At 56.2% G+C, this 19,160-nt stretch overlaps 5 protein-coding genes across 5 annotated transcripts; 3 read left to right on the top strand and 2 right to left on the bottom strand.

The window, feature by feature from the left end:
- Positions 1-196: 196 nt before the first annotated feature.
- Positions 197-2,450, top strand: BXZ73DRAFT_91308 (MFS general substrate transporter; the record flags this gene model as incomplete). The annotated part of the gene is made up of 14 exons (XM_048025930.1): positions 197-430; positions 489-526; positions 581-596; positions 665-801; positions 855-1,003; positions 1,055-1,103; positions 1,130-1,133; positions 1,190-1,463; positions 1,496-1,627; positions 1,682-1,730; positions 1,784-1,841; positions 1,897-1,999; positions 2,056-2,237; positions 2,319-2,450. 14 exons carry the CDS (start codon positions 197-199, stop codon positions 2,448-2,450), a joined length of 1,557 nt encoding a protein of 518 aa, XP_047875609.1.
- Positions 2,451-2,620: 170 nt separating this feature from the next.
- On the bottom strand, positions 2,621-8,314 carry BXZ73DRAFT_50595 (Mus7/MMS22 family-domain-containing protein; the record flags this gene model as incomplete). The annotated part of the gene is made up of 7 exons (XM_048020465.1): positions 2,621-2,934; positions 3,006-3,222; positions 3,279-3,566; positions 3,629-3,906; positions 3,955-6,198; positions 6,254-7,523; positions 7,544-8,314. The coding sequence occupies 7 exons, from the start codon at positions 8,312-8,314 to the stop codon at positions 2,621-2,623; spliced, it is 5,382 nt and encodes a 1,793-aa protein (XP_047875608.1).
- Positions 8,315-10,266: 1,952 nt separating this feature from the next.
- Positions 10,267-13,464, top strand: BXZ73DRAFT_103604 (transport protein Avl9-domain-containing protein; the record flags this gene model as incomplete). Its single annotated transcript, XM_048015630.1, has 11 exons — positions 10,267-10,917; positions 10,971-11,069; positions 11,120-11,190; positions 11,242-11,358; positions 11,410-11,543; positions 11,595-11,674; positions 11,726-11,795; positions 11,845-11,987; positions 12,044-12,169; positions 12,219-12,361; positions 12,411-13,464. 11 exons carry the CDS (start codon positions 10,267-10,269, stop codon positions 13,462-13,464), a joined length of 2,688 nt encoding a protein of 895 aa, XP_047875607.1.
- A 981-nt stretch (positions 13,465-14,445) lies between these two features.
- Positions 14,446-15,893, top strand: BXZ73DRAFT_103603 (carbohydrate-binding module family 12 protein; the record flags this gene model as incomplete). The annotated part of the gene is made up of 8 exons (XM_048015629.1): positions 14,446-14,598; positions 14,656-14,895; positions 14,960-15,043; positions 15,117-15,311; positions 15,372-15,381; positions 15,435-15,502; positions 15,569-15,808; positions 15,867-15,893. 8 exons carry the CDS (start codon positions 14,446-14,448, stop codon positions 15,891-15,893), a joined length of 1,017 nt encoding a protein of 338 aa, XP_047875606.1.
- Positions 15,894-16,034: 141 nt separating this feature from the next.
- BXZ73DRAFT_50532 (ketopantoate reductase PanE/ApbA C terminal-domain-containing protein) lies at positions 16,035-17,355 on the bottom strand (the record flags this gene model as incomplete). The annotated part of the gene is made up of 6 exons (XM_048020452.1): positions 16,035-16,416; positions 16,476-16,956; positions 17,006-17,068; positions 17,130-17,152; positions 17,204-17,270; positions 17,325-17,355. The coding sequence occupies 6 exons, from the start codon at positions 17,353-17,355 to the stop codon at positions 16,035-16,037; spliced, it is 1,047 nt and encodes a 348-aa protein (XP_047875605.1).
- Positions 17,356-19,160: the final 1,805 nt, after the last annotated feature.

The raw sequence follows: 19,160 nt of genomic DNA, 5'->3' as shown, positions 1-19,160 counted from the left end.
CTCTCTGGGGCCACAGACGAAGCCAGCAACTCCGGTGACCGCCCCGGCAAGGTGGAGCCCGCCTACAATGGCATCCAGAACGCCTTCCCTTCGCCGTATCGCGAGCGCCCCTCGCAGTGCATATAGTCCACCGCCGAACGTAAAGTCTGCCCTCTTCGCCTCTCTCCCTCCCCGCCCTGCACGCCCGTCCCGCACGATGGCATCCGAAACTGGCGTCGCCCCCGTTCAGCTTTCGCGCGAAGGGTCCTTCAAGTCGCGCGAATCCTCGGCCAAGGACAGGCTGAAGGGGGACGCCGAGGCGCACGCAGTTCGCGATGTTACTACTCACGATGTTTTCGATGAGGAGGACTCTGGTCTAGACCCGGTCTACCAGGCCAAGGCGCGCATCTTGAACGACGCGTTCCAGGAGATTGGCATGGGCAGGTATCAGGTCCGTCTTTCCATCTTTCGGCTGGTGAAGGACTCACATGGGATGGGGCGCGTCGCAGTGGTTCCTGTTCATCGTGGCTGGGTTCGGATGGTTTGCGTGCGTGCAGTCTTCGCCTAGTCCCTCTTCAATCTCCTGACGAGTCCATTCTAGAGACAACTTGTGGCCCGTAAGTACTTAAGTGGCCGAATCAGATGGTCCTCGTGAGCGTCATTGAGCGAGCTAGCCGTATCACAGATTGTGTCCGGACTTATCTTCACTCCGGTTGTCAATGAGTTCCACTTCCAAGGTCCGTTTCTCAAGCTCGCCCAAAACATTGGTCTTCTCGTCGGAGCGGCATTCTGGGGCGTAGGCTGCGATGTATGGGGAAGAAAGTGCGGTCTATATCTTTCATGTTTCGCGCATATACTCACCATTATGTGCAAAGATGGTGTTTCAACCTCACCCTTTTCATCACCGGTGTCTTCGCAACCGCGGCTGGCGCATCGCCGAACGACGTTGCACTATGCTCCTTATTCGCGTTGCTGAGCATCGGCGTCGGCGGGAACCTCCCCGTCGACTCCGCTGTTTTCCTCGGTGCGTTTGTCTCATTGGGACATCACCTAATACCCTCTCACCCTCCTCCAGAGTTCATTCCGGCTTCGCACCAATGGCTCTTGACCGTACTCTCAATCTGGTGGGCATTCGGCAACTGGCGGGCAGCCTGGTGCGTTCCCTTCTCCCTCGCGAAGTCTTTCAGTCCTCTCTGAACATTCACCATAGATCGCCTGGCCGCTCATTGCCAACTTCTCCTGCGCGTCCGCCGCAAACTGCCCGAAGTCGTCCAACATGGGCTGGCGCTACTTCATGTTCACCATGGGCGGACTCATGCTCCTCCTCTTCTGCCTCCGTTTCTTCGTCTTCCACCTCTACGAGAGTCCCAAGTACCTCATGGGCCGCGGGCGCGACGCTGAAGCGGTTCAGATCGTTCACAAGGTCGCGGCGTACAACGGCGTGCACTCGAGCCTGACCCTCGAGATGCTGCAGGAGGCGAGAGGTTGGCGGGCGGCGAACGCAAGGGACAGCAAGAGGCGCTGATGGACACAAGCGCGAGGGGCGCGGTTGCGCGGAAGTTGCGGGCGTTCAGCGGGGAGCACGTACGGTCACTCTTCGCGACCAAGAAGATGGCGTACTCGACGACGCTGCTCATCATCTTGTGGGGTGAGTGTGCTAGGTCCTCCTCCCGCGCGCGTCGAGACTGAGGCGTGGTTGCAGCGTTCATCGGCCTCGCGTTCCCTCTATACAATGGATTCGTGACGTTCTTGTGAGTCTTTCCGTTGGCATCTTCCACGCGGTAAGGCTGAGACTCCCATGCAGCCTGCAATCGCGCGGCGCCGACTTCGGTGACGGGTCCCTCAACATCACCTACCGGAACGTCAGTATCCCCTGCGCGATCCACAGACCGTTCCGCTCACATCCACGCTCTACAGCAAGTGATCCTCAGCGTCATCGGTGTCCCAGGCGCCCTCCTCGCAGGCTACATGGTCGAGCTTCCCCGTGTCGGCCGCAAAGGCACACTTGCCATTTCCACTCGTAGGTTCAACCCCCTCGCGCACACGCAATTCCGCTGACGCCGCGTTTCCTGCCAGTGCTCACGGGCGTGTTCCTCTTCGCGTCGACGACCGCGCGCACGTCCAACGCGCTCCTCGGCTGGAACTGCGGATACACGTTCACGAGCAACATCATGTACGGCGTCCTCTACGCCGTCTCGCCCGAGCTCTTCCTCACCAAGGACCGCGGCACGGCAACGCGATCGTCGCATCCGCAAATCGTGTTTCGGTATCATGGTGCGCGTTCCTTTCCCCTGCCATGTACTCCTCGACAGCGGGGCTGACGTGACCATCGCGCACAGGCGCCCATCATCGCGCTGTATGCGGACCTCTCGACGCCAGTTCCTATCTACGTCTCGGGTGCACTGTTCGTCGTGTCGGGATTCATCGCGCTCCTCCTGCCGTTCGAACCCCGGGGAAAGGCGTCCATCTAGACGGCCTTGCCCTCCCCCCAAAAGCCGTTATGTCTCCATATCGTCCATGTCATACTTCACCATGTACTCTACACATACCATCCATCCCGTGTGTTCCAGCCAATATATACCTATCGATACATTTCGTACACCCAATGCTCGGTAAAAAGGAAAACAAACGACTGCACGCCTCACGGCGGTGCCGGCCCCTGCCCGAAGTCCTCCGCGCGCAGCCACGCAACCGACTCCGACCCGTGCAGCCGCGGGTGCCGGTCGATCTCGGGAAAGCGCGGGAGGAGCGCGCGCGCGTCGCGACACAGCGCCGCGTGTGCCGCGCGCCGCACGGGCTGGGCCGCGCCGAGGAGTGCGCCGTGCACGTCGCGGAGCGTGCCGACGAACGCGAGCACGGCGGTGAGGTGCCGCTGGTTCTCGGCGGTGAGCTTCGCGGGTGGGGCGTGGTGCGCCGCCTCGTCGGCGAGGGAGGCGGCGAGCGTGGCGAGAATGGCTGTGTGGCACAGCGTGTGCGTTTCGGTGGTCATCAGGGGGACGTGCGTGAGGAGAACGAAAGCGACGGACCTTCGAGGAGGGGGAGGCGCAACTCGGAAAATTCTGTTTTGCTGAGCTGAAAGTCCTGTCCGGGTGGAGGGGGCGGGAGGATGGGCCCGAGTGCGCGGAAGAGCGGGTGACAGAGGTTGTCGATCGAGAAGAGCAGCGCCGCGTACTGATGTTCGAGCGTGACCGTCGTGGTCGCGAGTGCGCGGAAGAGCGTCTCCACGAAGTCGTCGATGTGCGCCTGTCGCCAAGCGGGGCGTTAGTCTAGCCTTACGTGAATAGAAACCAGTAGCTTACGGGGTATGCAGAAGGGTCGAGCTGGAGCAGGCGGTACATGAACCGGAGCCCAACGCGACGCTTCCAGTCGGGCTCGATGATCCTGCTCCACGACTCGCTCCCGTAGCTGAGGTAGTGGCTCCAGTCGCGGGCGCCTTTCTGGACGACGACGGCCGCGCAGCCGACCCAGCAGTCGATCCACTCATCTGCATCGTTGAAGGATGGCTCGCCGCGAGCCTGGTACGTCGCGCTGGTGAAATGCTTGCAGACGAGACGGTAGACTGCTCCGGCGATGCTCGTGTTGATGATCTGCGGAGTGTGATGTGAGCCGAGAGGACGAAGAAGTAGTAAAGGAGATGAGAAGAACGCACATCGGCGACGAGGGCATCCTTCCGCTTATTCTCCTGCTGGATGGGTGAAACCTCTGGGTCGAGGGCAGCGATGAGCTCGGGATCGTCGAAGTCAAGGTCGTCAAAGTAGTCCTGACTCTCTTCGTCCTCTGTAGGCGGTTTACGAGGGGGCCGGCCCGGTGCAGGAATCACTCGCGCTCGAGCATCCAGGAACGCTTGCACAAGGCGACGGATCTCGTTGCCCGTTCCGGGTCGCTGCCACAAGTCGGAACTGGTCGAAAGAATGCGGGTGACCCAGGCTGGCGGAGGCGTCAGTTCTGGTTCGAGGATATACAACACGGACTTACGGCCTTGCAGAAACTCGGGATCAGGATATTTGGCCTCGTCGTCTCCACCTTCCGCATCCATCGTTGGCGTCTCCAAGAAGTGCCGGACGGCACCCAGAATGAGCTGTAAACCAGTTTCGGGTGACGTCTTGACGCGCGGCCCCGTTGTTGGTGGCCCAGGTGCCTTGGAGGTTTGCTCGTACTCGTTGATGTAGACGTTGGTCATGTCTTCGAGCCATCCGAGGATATCCGTAAACGGAAGCCTCATATGTCGAAGAAGGATGGCGAGCTGCTTGGCCCCTCGAATACACGCGCGCCGTGTTTGTTCGTCCGCGTCCCGGAAGTTGGCGTATCGGCGGGCGTTCAAGAGGCGGTGATGAACACTGGAAGGTGAAGGCTCCAAGTAAATCGCAACCGCAACTGCACTGAACCTGTTGTACAACTGGGAGAGCTCATGCGCTGTAGGTTCCTTCTCCTTCGTGAACGGCACTGTGCCCACAGGAAGGATAAGTGAGAGGAGCTTCTTGAGCATCGGGGGTGTGGTCGCGGACTGTGGTGTGGGGAGATCTTTGCGCATGTCGTCTGCCGCACGAACAACCATCTTCAAATACAGGGCGAATGCCGTATCGCTGTCTTTCTTCTGCCGGAGGAGCGAGAGGTCGTTCCGGCGGAGGAAGCTGGGAAAGTCGGCGGATTCGTCCCGGAGGTTTGCGAAGCGTCGGGACTTGAAGATATGGGCGAGCTCATTGAACACCTTGTCCGCGTCTGGACTATTCAGCGACCAGCGCCAGCCGAGATTGAGCCAAAGACACCGAGAAACAAGCAGCCGGACGTATTTCTCGAGCTTCAGGCGAAGACGCTTATCCGCAGCCTTCATTACGGGAGAGTCGGTGGAGAGGGGGGCGAGCTCGATGATACTGTCCACGACGTTCCACGATGGAGGTGCACGAAGGGAAGTGGACGTCGCACCGTGGAGGGTGAACTGGGAGAGAGCGCATATGGCGAAAACACTTCTCCACATGATTTCCTGTGTATTCAATGATGCAGAGTAGACGCCACTTGTTTGCCGCGTCGCGAGGCCTTTAGAGCGCAGTGCTTCTAGGTAGATAGTCCAGAACGACGTATCTTGGGCGAGGTATGACTCTCGAACGATGGCATCGTTGCAGAGATTGAGGACACACACCCACAATTCTAAAGTGAGCTGGTTGTTCGATCGGTGGACGATCCCTTCTTCCGTGAGATTGACTGGCTTGCTGAGCATACCGAAGGTGAAATCCCAAAGTCGGCTGACGAGCGTCCCAATCCTTGTCTTCACCAGTTCCTTGTCGACGATATGGGAATGCTGGCGATTGGCGCGAGCTATACGACAAGTGGTTTCGACGAGAAACCACAGCACTTGTAAGACCAAAGGATTGGGGTTCTCGTCCTCAGGCAACACCTCCGTCGGCGCTTCCAATAGGGCTCCCAGTCGCTCCAGGAATGATACGGCTTCGGAGGCGAGAAACGCATACTCGTGGGCTTCGACCTTGGAGAGGACGAGGGATGTGTACTGTGAAAGGGTGTAGAGGAAAGACTGCCATTGGCGACACCCGTCGTAGTCGGCGGGCTCACGGTCTCCGAGCACAGCTTGGTGAAGGGCGTCATAAACGGTGTCCAGAGATGCTGTGAAGTCGGCCATTGACATATCGGGGGAAAGGTGGCAGTCGAGAAATGTGCACGGATGCGGAGCAACGGCGTCCTTCGGGTCAGAGAGGAAGTGGACGAGATCATACAGCCAGCCGTGTCCGAGGAACGTCGCTCGCGGGAACGCTATGCCAGCCGGTAGTGGCTGGATTCCCATGTCAATGGTGAGGCGGTCGCCGTGTTGCCAATGGCGATCTTCATGGGTGGACCGAGTGTGTTCTTGCGACAATGGGGGATCCGGAATAAGCCAGCCGTCAGCTTGATACTCGTCGTTCCTCCAGAAGTACTCCAATGTCGCTATGTGCCCTGAGGAAGAGCGACGGATATCTCTGTGCTTCCGTTTTCGATGATCAGGTTGGGGCTGGCGAAGGGCAGTTTCTAGCCCAGGCGCGATATCGATTTCTTCGTCGACGGTGATGGGAAGATCGTTCGTTCTCCCAGTGACCAGATGCGAAGTACCAGAAGAGAAGATGTGAACGCCGGCGGGTTTGGCTTTCTTCTTCGCTGCTTGTTGCTTGGCCAAAGCGGGTTCGTCGCCCGTGAACTGCACCTCATTCAGGAGAAGTGGTGACGGAGGTGAGGCTGGGCACAAACGTAAGTCGATAATATAAAGAAGAGCTCTTCATGATATTCTCACCGAAATCCTCGTGCTCCTCATGAACCTCCGGGCTCGCCAGTTTCTGGAAGGGGAGCAGGCTTTGCCGTCCAGGACCATATCGCTTAGAACCAGCGGTGGTGACGTGGAGTCGAGCATTATGGCTACCCTCCTTAGGTCGTAGGCCTGTTTCACTGTGGTTGCGCCGTCCTGTCTGCCTGCGATTTGCGTCTTCTTGATTCCTTCTACCAGTGCCGCCACCTCCCGTACGATACCCGGAAGTCCCCACCTTCCGCCGCCCGCCTTTCCGTCGCTTCTTGCGCTTACCACTTGAGATGTTGGTGCGGGAGAGCATTCGATCAATCAGATCGCCCTCTCTCACTTCGTCGTCGAATGCCCGTCTTCGTCGCCTTTGGGCTTGAATTCGGTCGTTGTCGCTGAAATCGCCCACAGACTCGTCATTATCCGAAGACAGCGAGATGTCATCATCTGGCCGCAACTTCGGTCGAGGTCGATGGCCAATGGGCTCAATCACAGCGCCATCCATGTCCAAAGTTTCGCTTTCATCTGACGATAGTAATTCTGGGAACAAAGGCGCTGGCGCGGAGGAAGGGAGATGTGCGGCGGGAGGGTCAGCGTCGGAGCTTTCTGGTTCTGAACCATCCTTGATCTGCAGAGCTTGAGTTGAATGTGTGGGTCTGATGCGCTTCCGCGATTGGCCTGGACGGAGTTCCGGTTCTTCGGCTGGTGGGGGAGGCGGCGTGCGACTTCGAGGTGCAGGCTTATCGAAGAATTGGCGTTCAAATTGTTTCCTGATCCAGACACCTGGCATTACGTGGGCGAGAGCTTTTCTGTCCTTCCGGTCTTTCCGGCGCAGAGCCTCATTTCTGCTGTCTGAGCTATCCGAGTCTTCCGAAGAGGTCGTTGGAGCATCATCGAGACCGTTCATCATGTCGGAGGTGGGCGGAGGCTGGGCTTGTGAACTGGCACTCGAGACGGCCCGTTCGGGTTCGGGTTCGGGTTCGGGTTCGGGTTCTGGGCTCATAGATAAGTTCATCACGAGGGGTTCAGGAAGGGAGCCAAGACCGAAATCGCCGTCGTCATGATCTCCGTTTACATGACCTGTAGGACGAGTTTCCTGCATCTTGGAGGAGAAGGTGACGCTGCGCCGGAAGCGAAGTATGGGGGGTGGAGAGTCGCCTTCTCCGTCTTCACTGCGTTTCCTTGGTCGTGGTCTTGGTTTGGGAGGAGGACCACGAGAGTTTAACGGTGAAAATGGAGGCTGTGACAGTGGCTGAGTCGGAGGTAAATGCTGATGATAAGAATGCGTACGGATGTGTGATTGGCAGGAGGCGAGGAGCGGAGATCTTGATCCTTGAGAGGGAAGGCCCTTGGCCGTCTGCGGTGCTGCTTCCCTTTCTTCTTCTGCGTCTTTGCAAGCAACAGAAGATCGTCGTCGTCGCTACTGCTGCTGGAAAGGCCCTTGAATACGCGCTCAAGCCATGGATCCGTTGTTTTGCCATCATCACCAAATGGATCCTCCGATGCAGACTGCATCGTGCTCTCTTCTTGCGGTTGAGAATCTTCGGCTGGCGCGACGTATTCGTCTTCTGCACCTGAAGAGTCTTCACGGGGTTCAACCGTGACAGAACGTCGGCGAGCGACGTCTTTAACTACTGCATCAGGATTGGAGCGCATCTGACGCTTGTACAGAGCTCTGTCGTACTCGTACGGCTTCAGCTGATTGGGTTTCCGTGCTCGTAGGGAATAGCGCCCTAAGTCGTGATCACCCACGTCGATCTCGTTGTGGTAATCAGGCTGGGCAGTAGAGGGACCCGGGGTGAGGGAAGGGTCGTACGGCGGGTGCGTTGGCTCCTCGGCACTGAGAGAGGACTTGGGAGATTGAGGGGAGGACAGGGGAGTGATTGGAGAGAATGTGTTGGGTGTTTTGACGACCAACGGCTGCGACGAATCGCACGAACGGGAGGGGGTGGACAGGAGAAGTGGGTCGGGGGATGACGAAGGGGAACGCGAGCTCGCCTGGTGATTGTTGACTCCATGATCCAGACTCGGGGAGTTGTGATACCCGCTGCCTGATACCATAATATCTGACCCTTCCGTAAACGAGTGTGCGAATTCTGCGCCATGTTCAGCCGTCTGAGACCGTCCAGGAGAGGGTATGATGAAGGACGAGGTTGGAGAGCGAGGCGACGATGGGTGCTGGGAAACTAGGATCCTGGAATCAGAGAACTGTGAAATATAACCGATTGTACTTCTTACGATAATGCAAAGGAGAAGCAAGCATGCTAGAACCGTGGTCAGGACTAGAGTCGAGCTACATCATAGTCAGTACAGGTGGACGACGCGACGGCATCTACTCGCCTTCCTCTTCTTTCTCGGCGGCCCATGCGGACTTCTCGCGCTTGTTCGAGCTTGGAATCTTACACTTCGTACAACACGGTCACAGGCGATGGCAGCCCAGTAATCTTGCCTGTTCACGGCCTCTTCGTCTTGCTCGTCTTGATCGGAAGTGGGTATTGTGTCCTCTTCATGGGGCATATCTAGAGTATTCCGTGGTGAAGCAGGGTATAAAACAAAATAGCGTGAGTTCGGGATGTTTGGGCATGCGGTGTCGCGGTGTGGATCGCGTCCGTGTCGCTGATACTGAGCCTTAGCAGCAAGAGTCCCGTTGAGTTCCCACGGGGCCGAGGATGGTGACGTGATATCACGTGCATTGTCACATCGCGTTTTTGGAGAACGTTACCTCTGATAGACGCTCATGCGACTCCTACCTTATTTGGCCCACTGCGGAACGTGGATGTCTATGCAACATTATTTGCCAGAAATGAGATACAGAGGACGTCGCCCAGCCGGCATTGAAATGCTCGTCATAAGCCGTAAGCACGTACAGTTAGCTCGTCGAGTGAAGATCTTCCTCGGTCCCGGTCCCGACCCTGGCAGCAAAGAAAACATGAGCAGCGCGCCCTACGTAGTCGACGCCGCTTCTGGATGTAGACGCGCTGACTCCGCTCGCAACGTTCTCCGTCGTTCACCTGAGCACAAGGCTCACGGAACTTGTGGGATACGGGACGCTGAGCCCTGACACGATTGTGCCCTACCTCAAAGGCGCCCTCCGGTGGCCGGGCCCAGGTGGTGGTGCCAGAGCGTGTTCAACAAACCATGAATGTATTGTCTTCCTGACTCCTATAGTGCTAAGTATTCACAGGATCCAGGGAGACCGACGTCGCAAGTTTGCCCTCGCTGATGGTGGCGAAGCCCATCATCTGACGCACATGTGCCCACGTATCCAGGAGAGACTTGAATTGGAGGTTACACTGGGGAGCTCGAGGATGCCGTCATTCAGCATGAGGTACTGAACCTGTTCGGGGATGGATGGATATGGCGGTGTACTAGGATGACAGAGAATTTGTATTGCATCTTGTTGCAGTGTTATGTTGCAGTTGAGCGCATCATGACCAGAGACACGAGACTAGCTGTGTGTATGATGCAACAACAGCGCTATCAATGTAAAGGGATGCAGCTAGGCCCAGCTGAAACGTGGGAGGTAAGCCAATTCAGGCCCTTGTCGTGTAATAAACGAGCACGAGCACGAGAGTCTGGATGCGATCCGGTCGTGGTTCTTCAAGGCCTCAAGATGCAGACCGCAGTTGAGCATCGATTCGGAAATTTTGGGAAGACACAGAGCGTTGCCACTGCGGGATTGAATATTGAAGATCAGATCCACGTGGAAAACCTATGGCGAACACAGATCTTGAGGGGCAATGAGCGCCTAAACACAGATCTGAGGATTGGTCCGAGTCGGCAACAGCCTCCTCAGCCAACGACGCCCCCGGTGTCTCCAGTGTCTCACCTCACCTCCATCTCTTCTTTGGTCCCCGCTCTCTCCTTACGCCTCGCTTTCCTGCTGTTTTTCCTTCTCGTACTTGCCCGGAGCTTCTTTCCACCCGTCTGCTGACGCCGTCAGTCCCACCACACGGATCACCCGCCATAGCCGCCTTCGGAGCGACTTCCAGGATTCACCCAACGCCGCTGCCATGGCCAGTCCCATCGACCATTCACCGGAGCCTTCTCCAATTCACTCTCGACTCTTTGCGGAACCCGAAGACGACGATGACCTCCACTCTGAGCCGCGTTTCTCAGATGGGGACACCGCGTCCGCCCGTTCTATCACACTCTCTTCACCCCCACGTTCCCCTCGCGAGTCCATCTCGTTAGGCGTCCCGCAGCCGCAAGAACCCGCTCTCACCCCTGTCACAATGGCCCGTCAGAGCCTTTCTCTGGCCAACCTCGCCAAGCGAAATACGCTCGACACGGAGAGCTCCCCGAGCTCCGACATGGACGCCGACGGAGATGACAGAAGCTTCTTTGCGCGCAAGTACGATGAAGGAGAGTCGCCACTCTCTAGTGTTCCCCCGTCGGTGCACGAGGTGGACAAGTCCATGGCTACTCCTTTGCCGCCGTCCCTTCCTCCGTCTGCTACGCTGTCGTCTTCTAGGTCGTCCGCAGCATCAGCCACCGGCACCTTCCCCCACCTCGACCACCTGAAGAGCGACACAGATAGCATCGCATCTTTCGGGTCGGCCTCTACGTCCTACTCTAAGAAGGCTCGTCCAGAGTCACTGGTGGTTCAGTCAACGAAGGGACCGTTGGTGTTGGGTATTGCGCTTGTGGACTTCAATCACTTGGTATGTACATGTCTTCATATGTTAAATGCGGTTCTTAAAGGTGTACGTGGCAGGTCGGGCCAAAGATTGATTTCTCCCGAGGCGACATCTTCGACGATGAGGAGATTGCCAAAATTCTTCCCTTCCTAGCACTTCCTGATGGCGCCCATCTCGTAAGTCCTGTCCATGCCGTGTTGTGCGTCGCCCCACCAACAATGTGTAGACGACGGAAGATTACTCTTACTTCCATCTTGTGCCGTCAGTACCCAACCCCTCAACCATCTTTGGCATCTCGTAAGCACTTCTTCCTCTCAGGTTACGGCTCGTGGTCAACATATGTCGTAGTTGCAACCGTCAGATCAGCGCCGCCGACCTCCTGGTGAAAGGTCCAGACGTAACGCGGTCAACAGTGCAGAAGGCGGTGGTAGTGCTTGCGTCGAAGCCGGTATTCGGGCCCGTTCGGTGAGCGTCCTCATCATTTGATGTCGTCCCAAGCTCACTATGAGGCCTCAGGGACCGGCTAGGGGTGATCACGCGAACACTCTTCTCGCAAAGGGACTTTACAGACGTCAGCATTCTCGACGACTTTTACTCGTCTTTGGAGGTTTCGCTTCGTGGTCAAATGACTGAAAGTGGTCTTTACATGGGTGGGTGTATTGTGCCTACTTGCAGCGTCCTTCACACAAACCATCTTGCAGGCACAAGTTTGAAGGAATTGGTTCATAATTTCCGTCAACGAACTTTGACTTTGGTCAAGGCTCTGATGCTTCAGAGGAAGGTAAGTTTTGGCGCAGTTAAAGAGTGGTCAGCCAGCTCATTGCCACAATAGGTTATGTTCTATGGTCACCCTGTGGAGCGTCTGTGCACATATCAGTATTCCCTTGTCACATTGGTACCTGGTAAGTGTAGTTAACTGGCATGACTTTGATAGCGCTAATGTTACCGCAGGCTTGTTCCATAGCCTCGAGGACTGCGGGTCGCCTCCACTTGCGACCCGTGCAGCGACTCTGCAAAAGCCGAATTCGCTCAAGACGTCAGATCCCAAGAGTATGATGGCATACATGGGACTTCCACTCGATCTTTTCGGGAGGGTACGATATTCATGCAATGAGCTGCTTCGTCCGTAAAACTCACGCATGAACCATAGGATTCCTTTTTCCAGCCGTATCTGCCCTTGCAGCAGCTCGATCTCCTTAAGGATACACCCTCTTGGCTCTGCGGCAGTACGAATTCAATAGTCACCCAACAGAAGGATATCGACCTCCTTGTGAATGTTAGTATTTCGCTCGCACTGATGGTGTCTTGGCTCATCATGTTGGTAGATTGAGACGGGAGCAATCGAATTCCGTACCCCAAGCGTTGAACGAATGGTAGCCCTAACTGCCGCCGACCGGAAGTGGATGGACGACATCGTGACTGATGTCAACAACCAATACACCACGGATTCCGAGATGACAGGCATGCAGTGCGTATGCCTCCTCGTGTGTTACGGCTGCATACTAACACTGGCGCAGTTTCAAAGGGAGCGACGACTACATTCGTCAGAAGTTTGAGGAATACCTGATGGCTGCTCTATCGACGGTCAAATACGCCACGTTCCTCGGCAAAGGTCAGAACAGCGGTGTCATGATCGCGGATGGCGGAGACTCGAACGCCGTGGCCGACTTCAACCCCGTCTGGCTGCAAGAGTTCAGGAAAACGCAAAGCCACGAAGTCTGGGAACGCGTCACCGATTCCATGCTATTCGACATTATCGAGGCAAGACATCCATGCGGCGAGAAGCCCACCGTAGTCTCAGACATCGGTCTTCGTCTCTCCGAGGGTATCCAGGAGCTCAAACTGGACCAGCAACTTGCCCCCACGCGCGAGGCGATTTCCCGTACCCTCGCCGCTGGTTCGACCAACTTCTTTAATGCTGTGGCCGGCGTCCGTGAACGTTGGGGTCAACGCCAGCCATCAACTGACAGTGTCCCGACAACTTCCTCGTACCCAGCGTCTCAATTGATGCCTATGCGTGTCGACACGAACCACTCGCACGCCGCTCACCTGGAGCCGAAGAGCCCCGGTGGGACCTATAGCACACCGAACACGCCAACGACGCACAAGGGACTCCGGCCACTCAGCATTGTCGGTGCGCAGAGCCTCCAGCAACCGGAGCCACCTAAAACCACCCTCGGGGGTTGGGGCGCGAACATCGGTTCGTTCTTCTCTGCGCGGACGTCTAGCCGCATGTCCGTCTCATCCACCACGAGCAACAATGGCGGTTCAAACTCTCGGCCATCAAGTATTGCTAGTCTCTCGCGCTCTGCATCCCCTATGCCTCCGGTTCCCCCAGTCCCACCATTGCCGGCAGGAGTAGAGAAGAGCGTACCGCATATACCGAAGGATGTTCAGCCAGTCCCGAAGGACGTCCCTCCGGTCTCCCCGCTGCCGAAGGACCCGGTCCCGGCCGAAATGCCGATGAACCTGGACGATGCGCATACGGGCAGCGTGTTGGAGCCGGTGAATCATAGGGACGACGACGCCAACTCGACGGCGTCGTCCCTGAGCGGGACAATGGCGATGTGATTCGAGAGTCGCGGTTACATTTGGGCTTCAGTGGTGGCTTATAGAGCACGATGGTTTGACGAGCTTGATGTCTCGGATGACGGTGATGTTGTATTGGGCACACCGGGTTGTGTACGCTCGCTCTCCTTCTCCTTCGCTGTCTTTAGGTAACGTCTGTCATGTCCCTGGCAATAGTCGGTAAATTATTTTGCATGTCACAGTCGTACAATACATCTCACATTGGCCTTCGTCATGTATTACTACGGACTAGAACGCAGACCGCTCATCCTCTCGGCGCTAACTCGCCATTTCCTTCATCCGCCACCCTCGCCTCCCAAAAAGGTTGTTGCACTATCCTGGCACTATCTCGCTTCCTGCCACAAGTTGCCTGTCCTGCCACAGGTGATCCGGAACATGCGTTTCTCGACAACTCTCACATTTGAATGACGATATGCTTAGCCTCGCCCATCCGCGCCGTGCCTCCCCGAGCGTGTATGATCTGCCGGCAAGAAGCTGGAGCTGCTTAAGATGCGCACAACGTGTTCAGCGGCTGGATGAGGATAAAAATCGAGGCGCGTAATATTCAGGGACAGTTCGTCATGCGCACCCACCCTCCCTCGGCCTTGGCTCCCGCACTTCACCGGCGTTGGAAATGTCGCCGGAGAACACACGTTGCTTCACGCATTCGCGATGCGCGGACCCCGTCTTGCGACGGCAACGTGTCTCTCGCAAGGCGTGTCGCTGAGTTGTTTAGCGGAGACCTGCGGAGACCTCCCCGAATGTCTCTTCGCACCCCCACACGTGAACTGCCTTCCCCGCGCAATCTGATCATCGCCGCCCCGCAGTGAACGGTTTCTGCCTAGCTTTCTCGGCCGCTGCACGGCGCCGCACTCGGCGGATAGGGGCACTGAGCGCCATTCAGACGCATATATACCCTTCGTCTCGGCGGCCCAACCCTTCAGTGCTACCTGCCCTTTCACCCCCTCTATATACACAGCAGCCATGGTTCAAGAGTGGGAGCCCGGAACCCAGTACAACATCGGCGACGTCGTCGCCTACGAAGGCAAGTCCTTCCGAGCTCGCATCTGCTCCCATCCTCATCTCCGTGTGCATCCAGGCCATAGGTACAAGATTATCCAGGCTCACAGGTCTCAGGTATGCGTCCTTGAACCTTGGTCGCACATTGCACGAGATATAACGCGTTTCTCCTAGTCGGACTGGACGCCACCCGTTACCCCGGCGCTCTGGGGACGCATTCCGGAGGAGGAACGGCAGCACCACGAACACCGTGAGCACCATGAGCCTCGCCATGACCAGCCACCGCCGCCTCAGCAATGCGGCGGAAACGAGAAGCCTTGGGATCAGCACACTCAGCAGCAGGTTCCCATCCACGAGGATGAGCGCAAGCACGGCTGGGACGGCCTGAGCGACGAGCGCAAGAAGCAGATTGAGGTTCGTCCGACCGCTGGGCTCTGTCCCTCTTCTCCGATCTTCGACGCTGACCTCGTTCACCCAGGTTGGTGGTGGTCTGGCCCTCGGTCTCGCGGCTATCGGCGCTGGGGTCTTCGGATACAAGATGCACGAGAAGAATGAGGAAGAGGTAGGAGCGCTTCGCCTGTCGCGCACCTGTCCTTCCTTTGTCTTGGCTCACGCTGTGATCGGATGCCTCTCAGAAAAAGGCGCACGTCTGGGCTCTCCAGAACTGGATCCACGAAGGAGAGCAGCGCACGCGCGAGTACTACGAAGGCCGCACTCGCGCGCCAGCCACTTGGATTCTCATTGACGGCAAGGACATCCCTACGAACATTGCCATCGCCGGCGGGCAGGAGCACGGCCAGCCGCACTACATCTGCCGCGCCTTCCACGAAGTGAGTTCAATACAAGTGTAGTAGACAATCTATGAGGCCTAACGAATCTTGTGACATCAGGGCAGTCTCCGTACGTCTCATATCGTTCTCATTGCGAACGACATGGACCTCACATATCCGCAGAGATCGGCAAGGCCTCCCCCATCTTTGAGAAGGGTGGTGTTATTGGATACGCGCACAAGGAGTTCCACGTACGTATCCCACCGAGCCATACCCTCGTCGCACCTTGGACAATGTGCTCACATGTTCGCCGACAGATGCCGAAGTTCGAGGTCCTGGTGGGCGACCCCCGGGCGATTAGGTGGATTGACATGGAAGGCCGCTTTGACCCCGAGAAGCTTGGCGGCGCTCGGCCCGTCGAGGGCGGCCGCGAGGCCGACGGCACACCGCTGTACGTCGCTCAGGGCATGTACAACAACGCGATCATCCCCGGCAAGTGCAGCACCCACCTCTCGGCTGCGTTCGTCCCGTATGCGCAGGGCGAGAAGGAAGTGAAGGTTCGTTTGTCATTTATTCAATGCGGTCGGGCTTCGCTGACATAGGGGCCTCCTGAAGCATTACCGTGTCCTCTGTTGGGCCTAGGCGAGCATGCTGTGAGCTTGCTGTGTGCAATCAAGGACAATCGTGGCTGTCTTAACTCTGTACTGTATGACCCATTCAATGCAATCGATGTACATGTACAAAATCAATTTGTGATCACAGTTCATGGGATGACCGCTGATGTCAAGTCTTCTTGAGCAACCCGTTTTGAATGACCTCGAGACCCGCGTACACCAAATCTAGCTTCGGCGTCGACACTCCGTTTGCACGCGCTCTCTTCAGGACCCCTCCGACGATCGCCTGCACTTCCATCGGCCTCCCACAGTCTAGGTCGACGAGCATCGAGGGGCGGAAGATCGATGCGGCGTTTTCGTGCTCGATGATTGCATCCACTACGACATCCGAGAGAACTTCGTTGACGAGAGAGGAGGGTTCTAGCGAAGCGCGCGCGACGGCAAGGACCTCGAACATGATGTCGCGCAGCGCAGCACGGGAGGGTTCGAGCGCGAGCACGGCGCCGACGTGCGCGCGCGTCAGGGTGCAGATGGTCGAGAACGAGGCGTTCCTATGGGATTCTCAATCAGCCCGCCTCCCACTGCACCATGCCAAATAGTGCGCGCTGACCAGAGAACCTTGCGCCAGCGAGCGACATCGGTATCGGGTGCTGCCTCGACCGCAGAGCCTCCCGTCTGGAACAACGTGCATAGTTCATCCAGTGCCTCCCTCGAAGTATCTTCTGAGAACCACACCTGGCCTGTGTTGGAGGTCGGTCGGTGGAAGCCCAGGACCAAACGCTCGTTTCCATGTTGCGTGATCTTCCGCCCGCCATCGACTGTGGTAGTGTCGACCCAGCAGCACCCGGACACGACTGCAGCCGGGGCGGCGACGTCCACAAGGGCGGAGATGAGGTCATCTTCGATGCCTATGCCGTTTTGGAGGAGCACGAAGGTGGTGGGACGATCGAGTGTTTGTGTTTTTGCAGAACGTAGACCGTTGAGAAGGGGGGTAAGGAGTGCGGGCGTACTGGTCACTTCTGGGACACATTTGAACGCGCAGATGACGTAGGCGTAAGGTCTGTCCGCAGCCTCCGCTACGGAGCGGACAACTGATAGATAAACGTAAGATAGTGTAGGACATATGCTTGGTATTATCACCTCGGTAGGGCATCCAGGAGGCAGTTGAACCGAATTTCTCAGACTCAACGTGCAGGCCATGTTCTAAGAAGGGAATTATGATTAGAGAATCTGTACCAGTGAAAGCTCCAGAGCCGCGCTCGACCTTGAAGGACGTCGTAGTTCGAGCTGCGCTGATGATTACCATTTTATCAATTACGCAGAATCATTGTCATTTACCGACAGACCGCCGTCACTCTGACGCTCTCATTCTTGTCAAGACAGTACGCATATAGGGCGCCAATTGCTACAGGGTTTATGAGCGTTCGCGCGGTCATAGTGGCTTTGTTTTTCTACGTACCACCGAATCCCACAGCGCAGATGTCGATCATATTGGATCCGTCGAGTCACGGACGTGAGCAAGTCAAGCACGGCCCGAGAGGACCGGCGAAGCACCTGGACCTCACATCAATCAGGTCCCCTTAGCCTGGGGCACGGGGGGGGATGGCCCGGGCTAAGGAGACCTGAATCCGTGCTCCCGCGCATGTTTGAATAATGTCCTCAATAAACCCGAGGCAGTTTCCGGGTTCCCTGAAGGGAAGTATTCGAACGCCCTCCCTTCCAAGTCCCCCAGCCCATCACGTGTCCCCATCCTTCAGATCTCCCATCAGTCCGCGTTATCTCTCCCGCCCCCGCACGCGTTATCTCCCGCGCCCGCGCCCACGTTATCTCCCGCGTCGGCGCCGCGCGCCTCCCTGCCCCGCCACCCGTGCTCGCTGTGCCCGACAGTGAGCTCGCTGTCCCTGCACCCTGCCTCCCCCTCCGCTCCGTTTCCCTCCGTTCTTTTTGTAATCTACTTGCATTCACAATGCGCACCTAATGGTACACAATTCAATGGCCACACCTTCCTGGGTGTGCCTGCACTGAGCCCTCAAACCTCCCAAAATGCGTGCAATACAGGAACATATACAAGCACTCAAATGATCGGCTAAGTGCTGCATCAGATAGTTGTAGATGAGAGCTACTCTATCATAAAATCGCAGTTGGATAGCTAGAGGGGTGCAGGTATGATGTCATATGTTATTTCAGAATGACATACCCCACAGTGATATGGTATATGCATATATCGTCTTATGTACACCCCGAATCGTACCTAGAGGTCATTCAGAGCGCGTTGCAAAAAGAAGCAAGCGAATAAACGATGTCGTGGTGAGGATATGACATATGCACAGAAGGGGGAGTTGGCTCGAAAATGCGGCCTTCATATGTTTTTGTGTAGACCTCTGATCACTTCGCATCTTGTTGCATTACGTTTATATGTATATGGAGAGCTCAGATCGTCAGTTTTATGCTTATCGGTGAAGGATTGAATACAGGCCATGATATGTCATTATTCTATGACATAGAGTATAGCGAGATAGCATGCGCTCCGATTGTTGTTCTGAAAGGCGGAACAGAACGGGGTGTTCTTCTGCTCAACGATGCAGAAAGAATATTGAAGAATGGTCGAGAAGTGGTTGAGATATGTCAGATGGGTCTAGAACGGCAGGTTGCACAAAGGACGCCCTTGAACCACCTACACTACTTTGCACACTTCAAGCTCATATGGCATATCTCAACCACTTCTCGACCATTCTTCAATATTCTTTCTGCATCGTTGAGCAGAAGAACACCCCGTTCTGTTCCGCCTTTCAGAACAACAATCGGAGCGCATGCTATCTCGCTATACTCTATGTCATAGAATAATGACATATCATGGCCTGTATTCAATCCTTCACCGATAAGCATAAAACTGACGATCTGAGCTCTCCATATACATATAAACGTAATGCAACAAGATGCGAAGTGATCAGAGGTCTACACAAAAACATATGAAGGCCGCATTTTCGAGCCAACTCCCCTTCTGTGCATATGTCATATCCTCACCACGACATCGTTTATTCGCTTGCTTCTTTTTGCAACGCGCTCTGAATGACCTCTAGGTACGATTCGGGGTGTACATAAGACGATATATGCATATACCATATCACTGTGGGGTATGTCATTCTGAAATAACATATGACATCATACCTGCACCCCTCTAGCTATCCAACTGCGATTTTATGATAGAGTAGCTCTCATCTACAACTATCTGATGCAGCACTTAGCCGATCATTTGAGTGCTTGTATATGTTCCTGTATTGCACGCATTTTGGGA

Source organism: Epithele typhae (genome assembly GCF_022376455.1).
Source record: "Epithele typhae strain CBS 203.58 chromosome Unknown BXZ73scaffold_42, whole genome shotgun sequence".
Classification (NCBI taxonomy): Eukaryota; Fungi; Basidiomycota; class Agaricomycetes; order Polyporales; family Epitheliaceae; genus Epithele; species Epithele typhae.
Note: the sequence above shows the minus strand (reverse complement) of the source record. Positions and strands in the feature narration are given on the sequence as shown.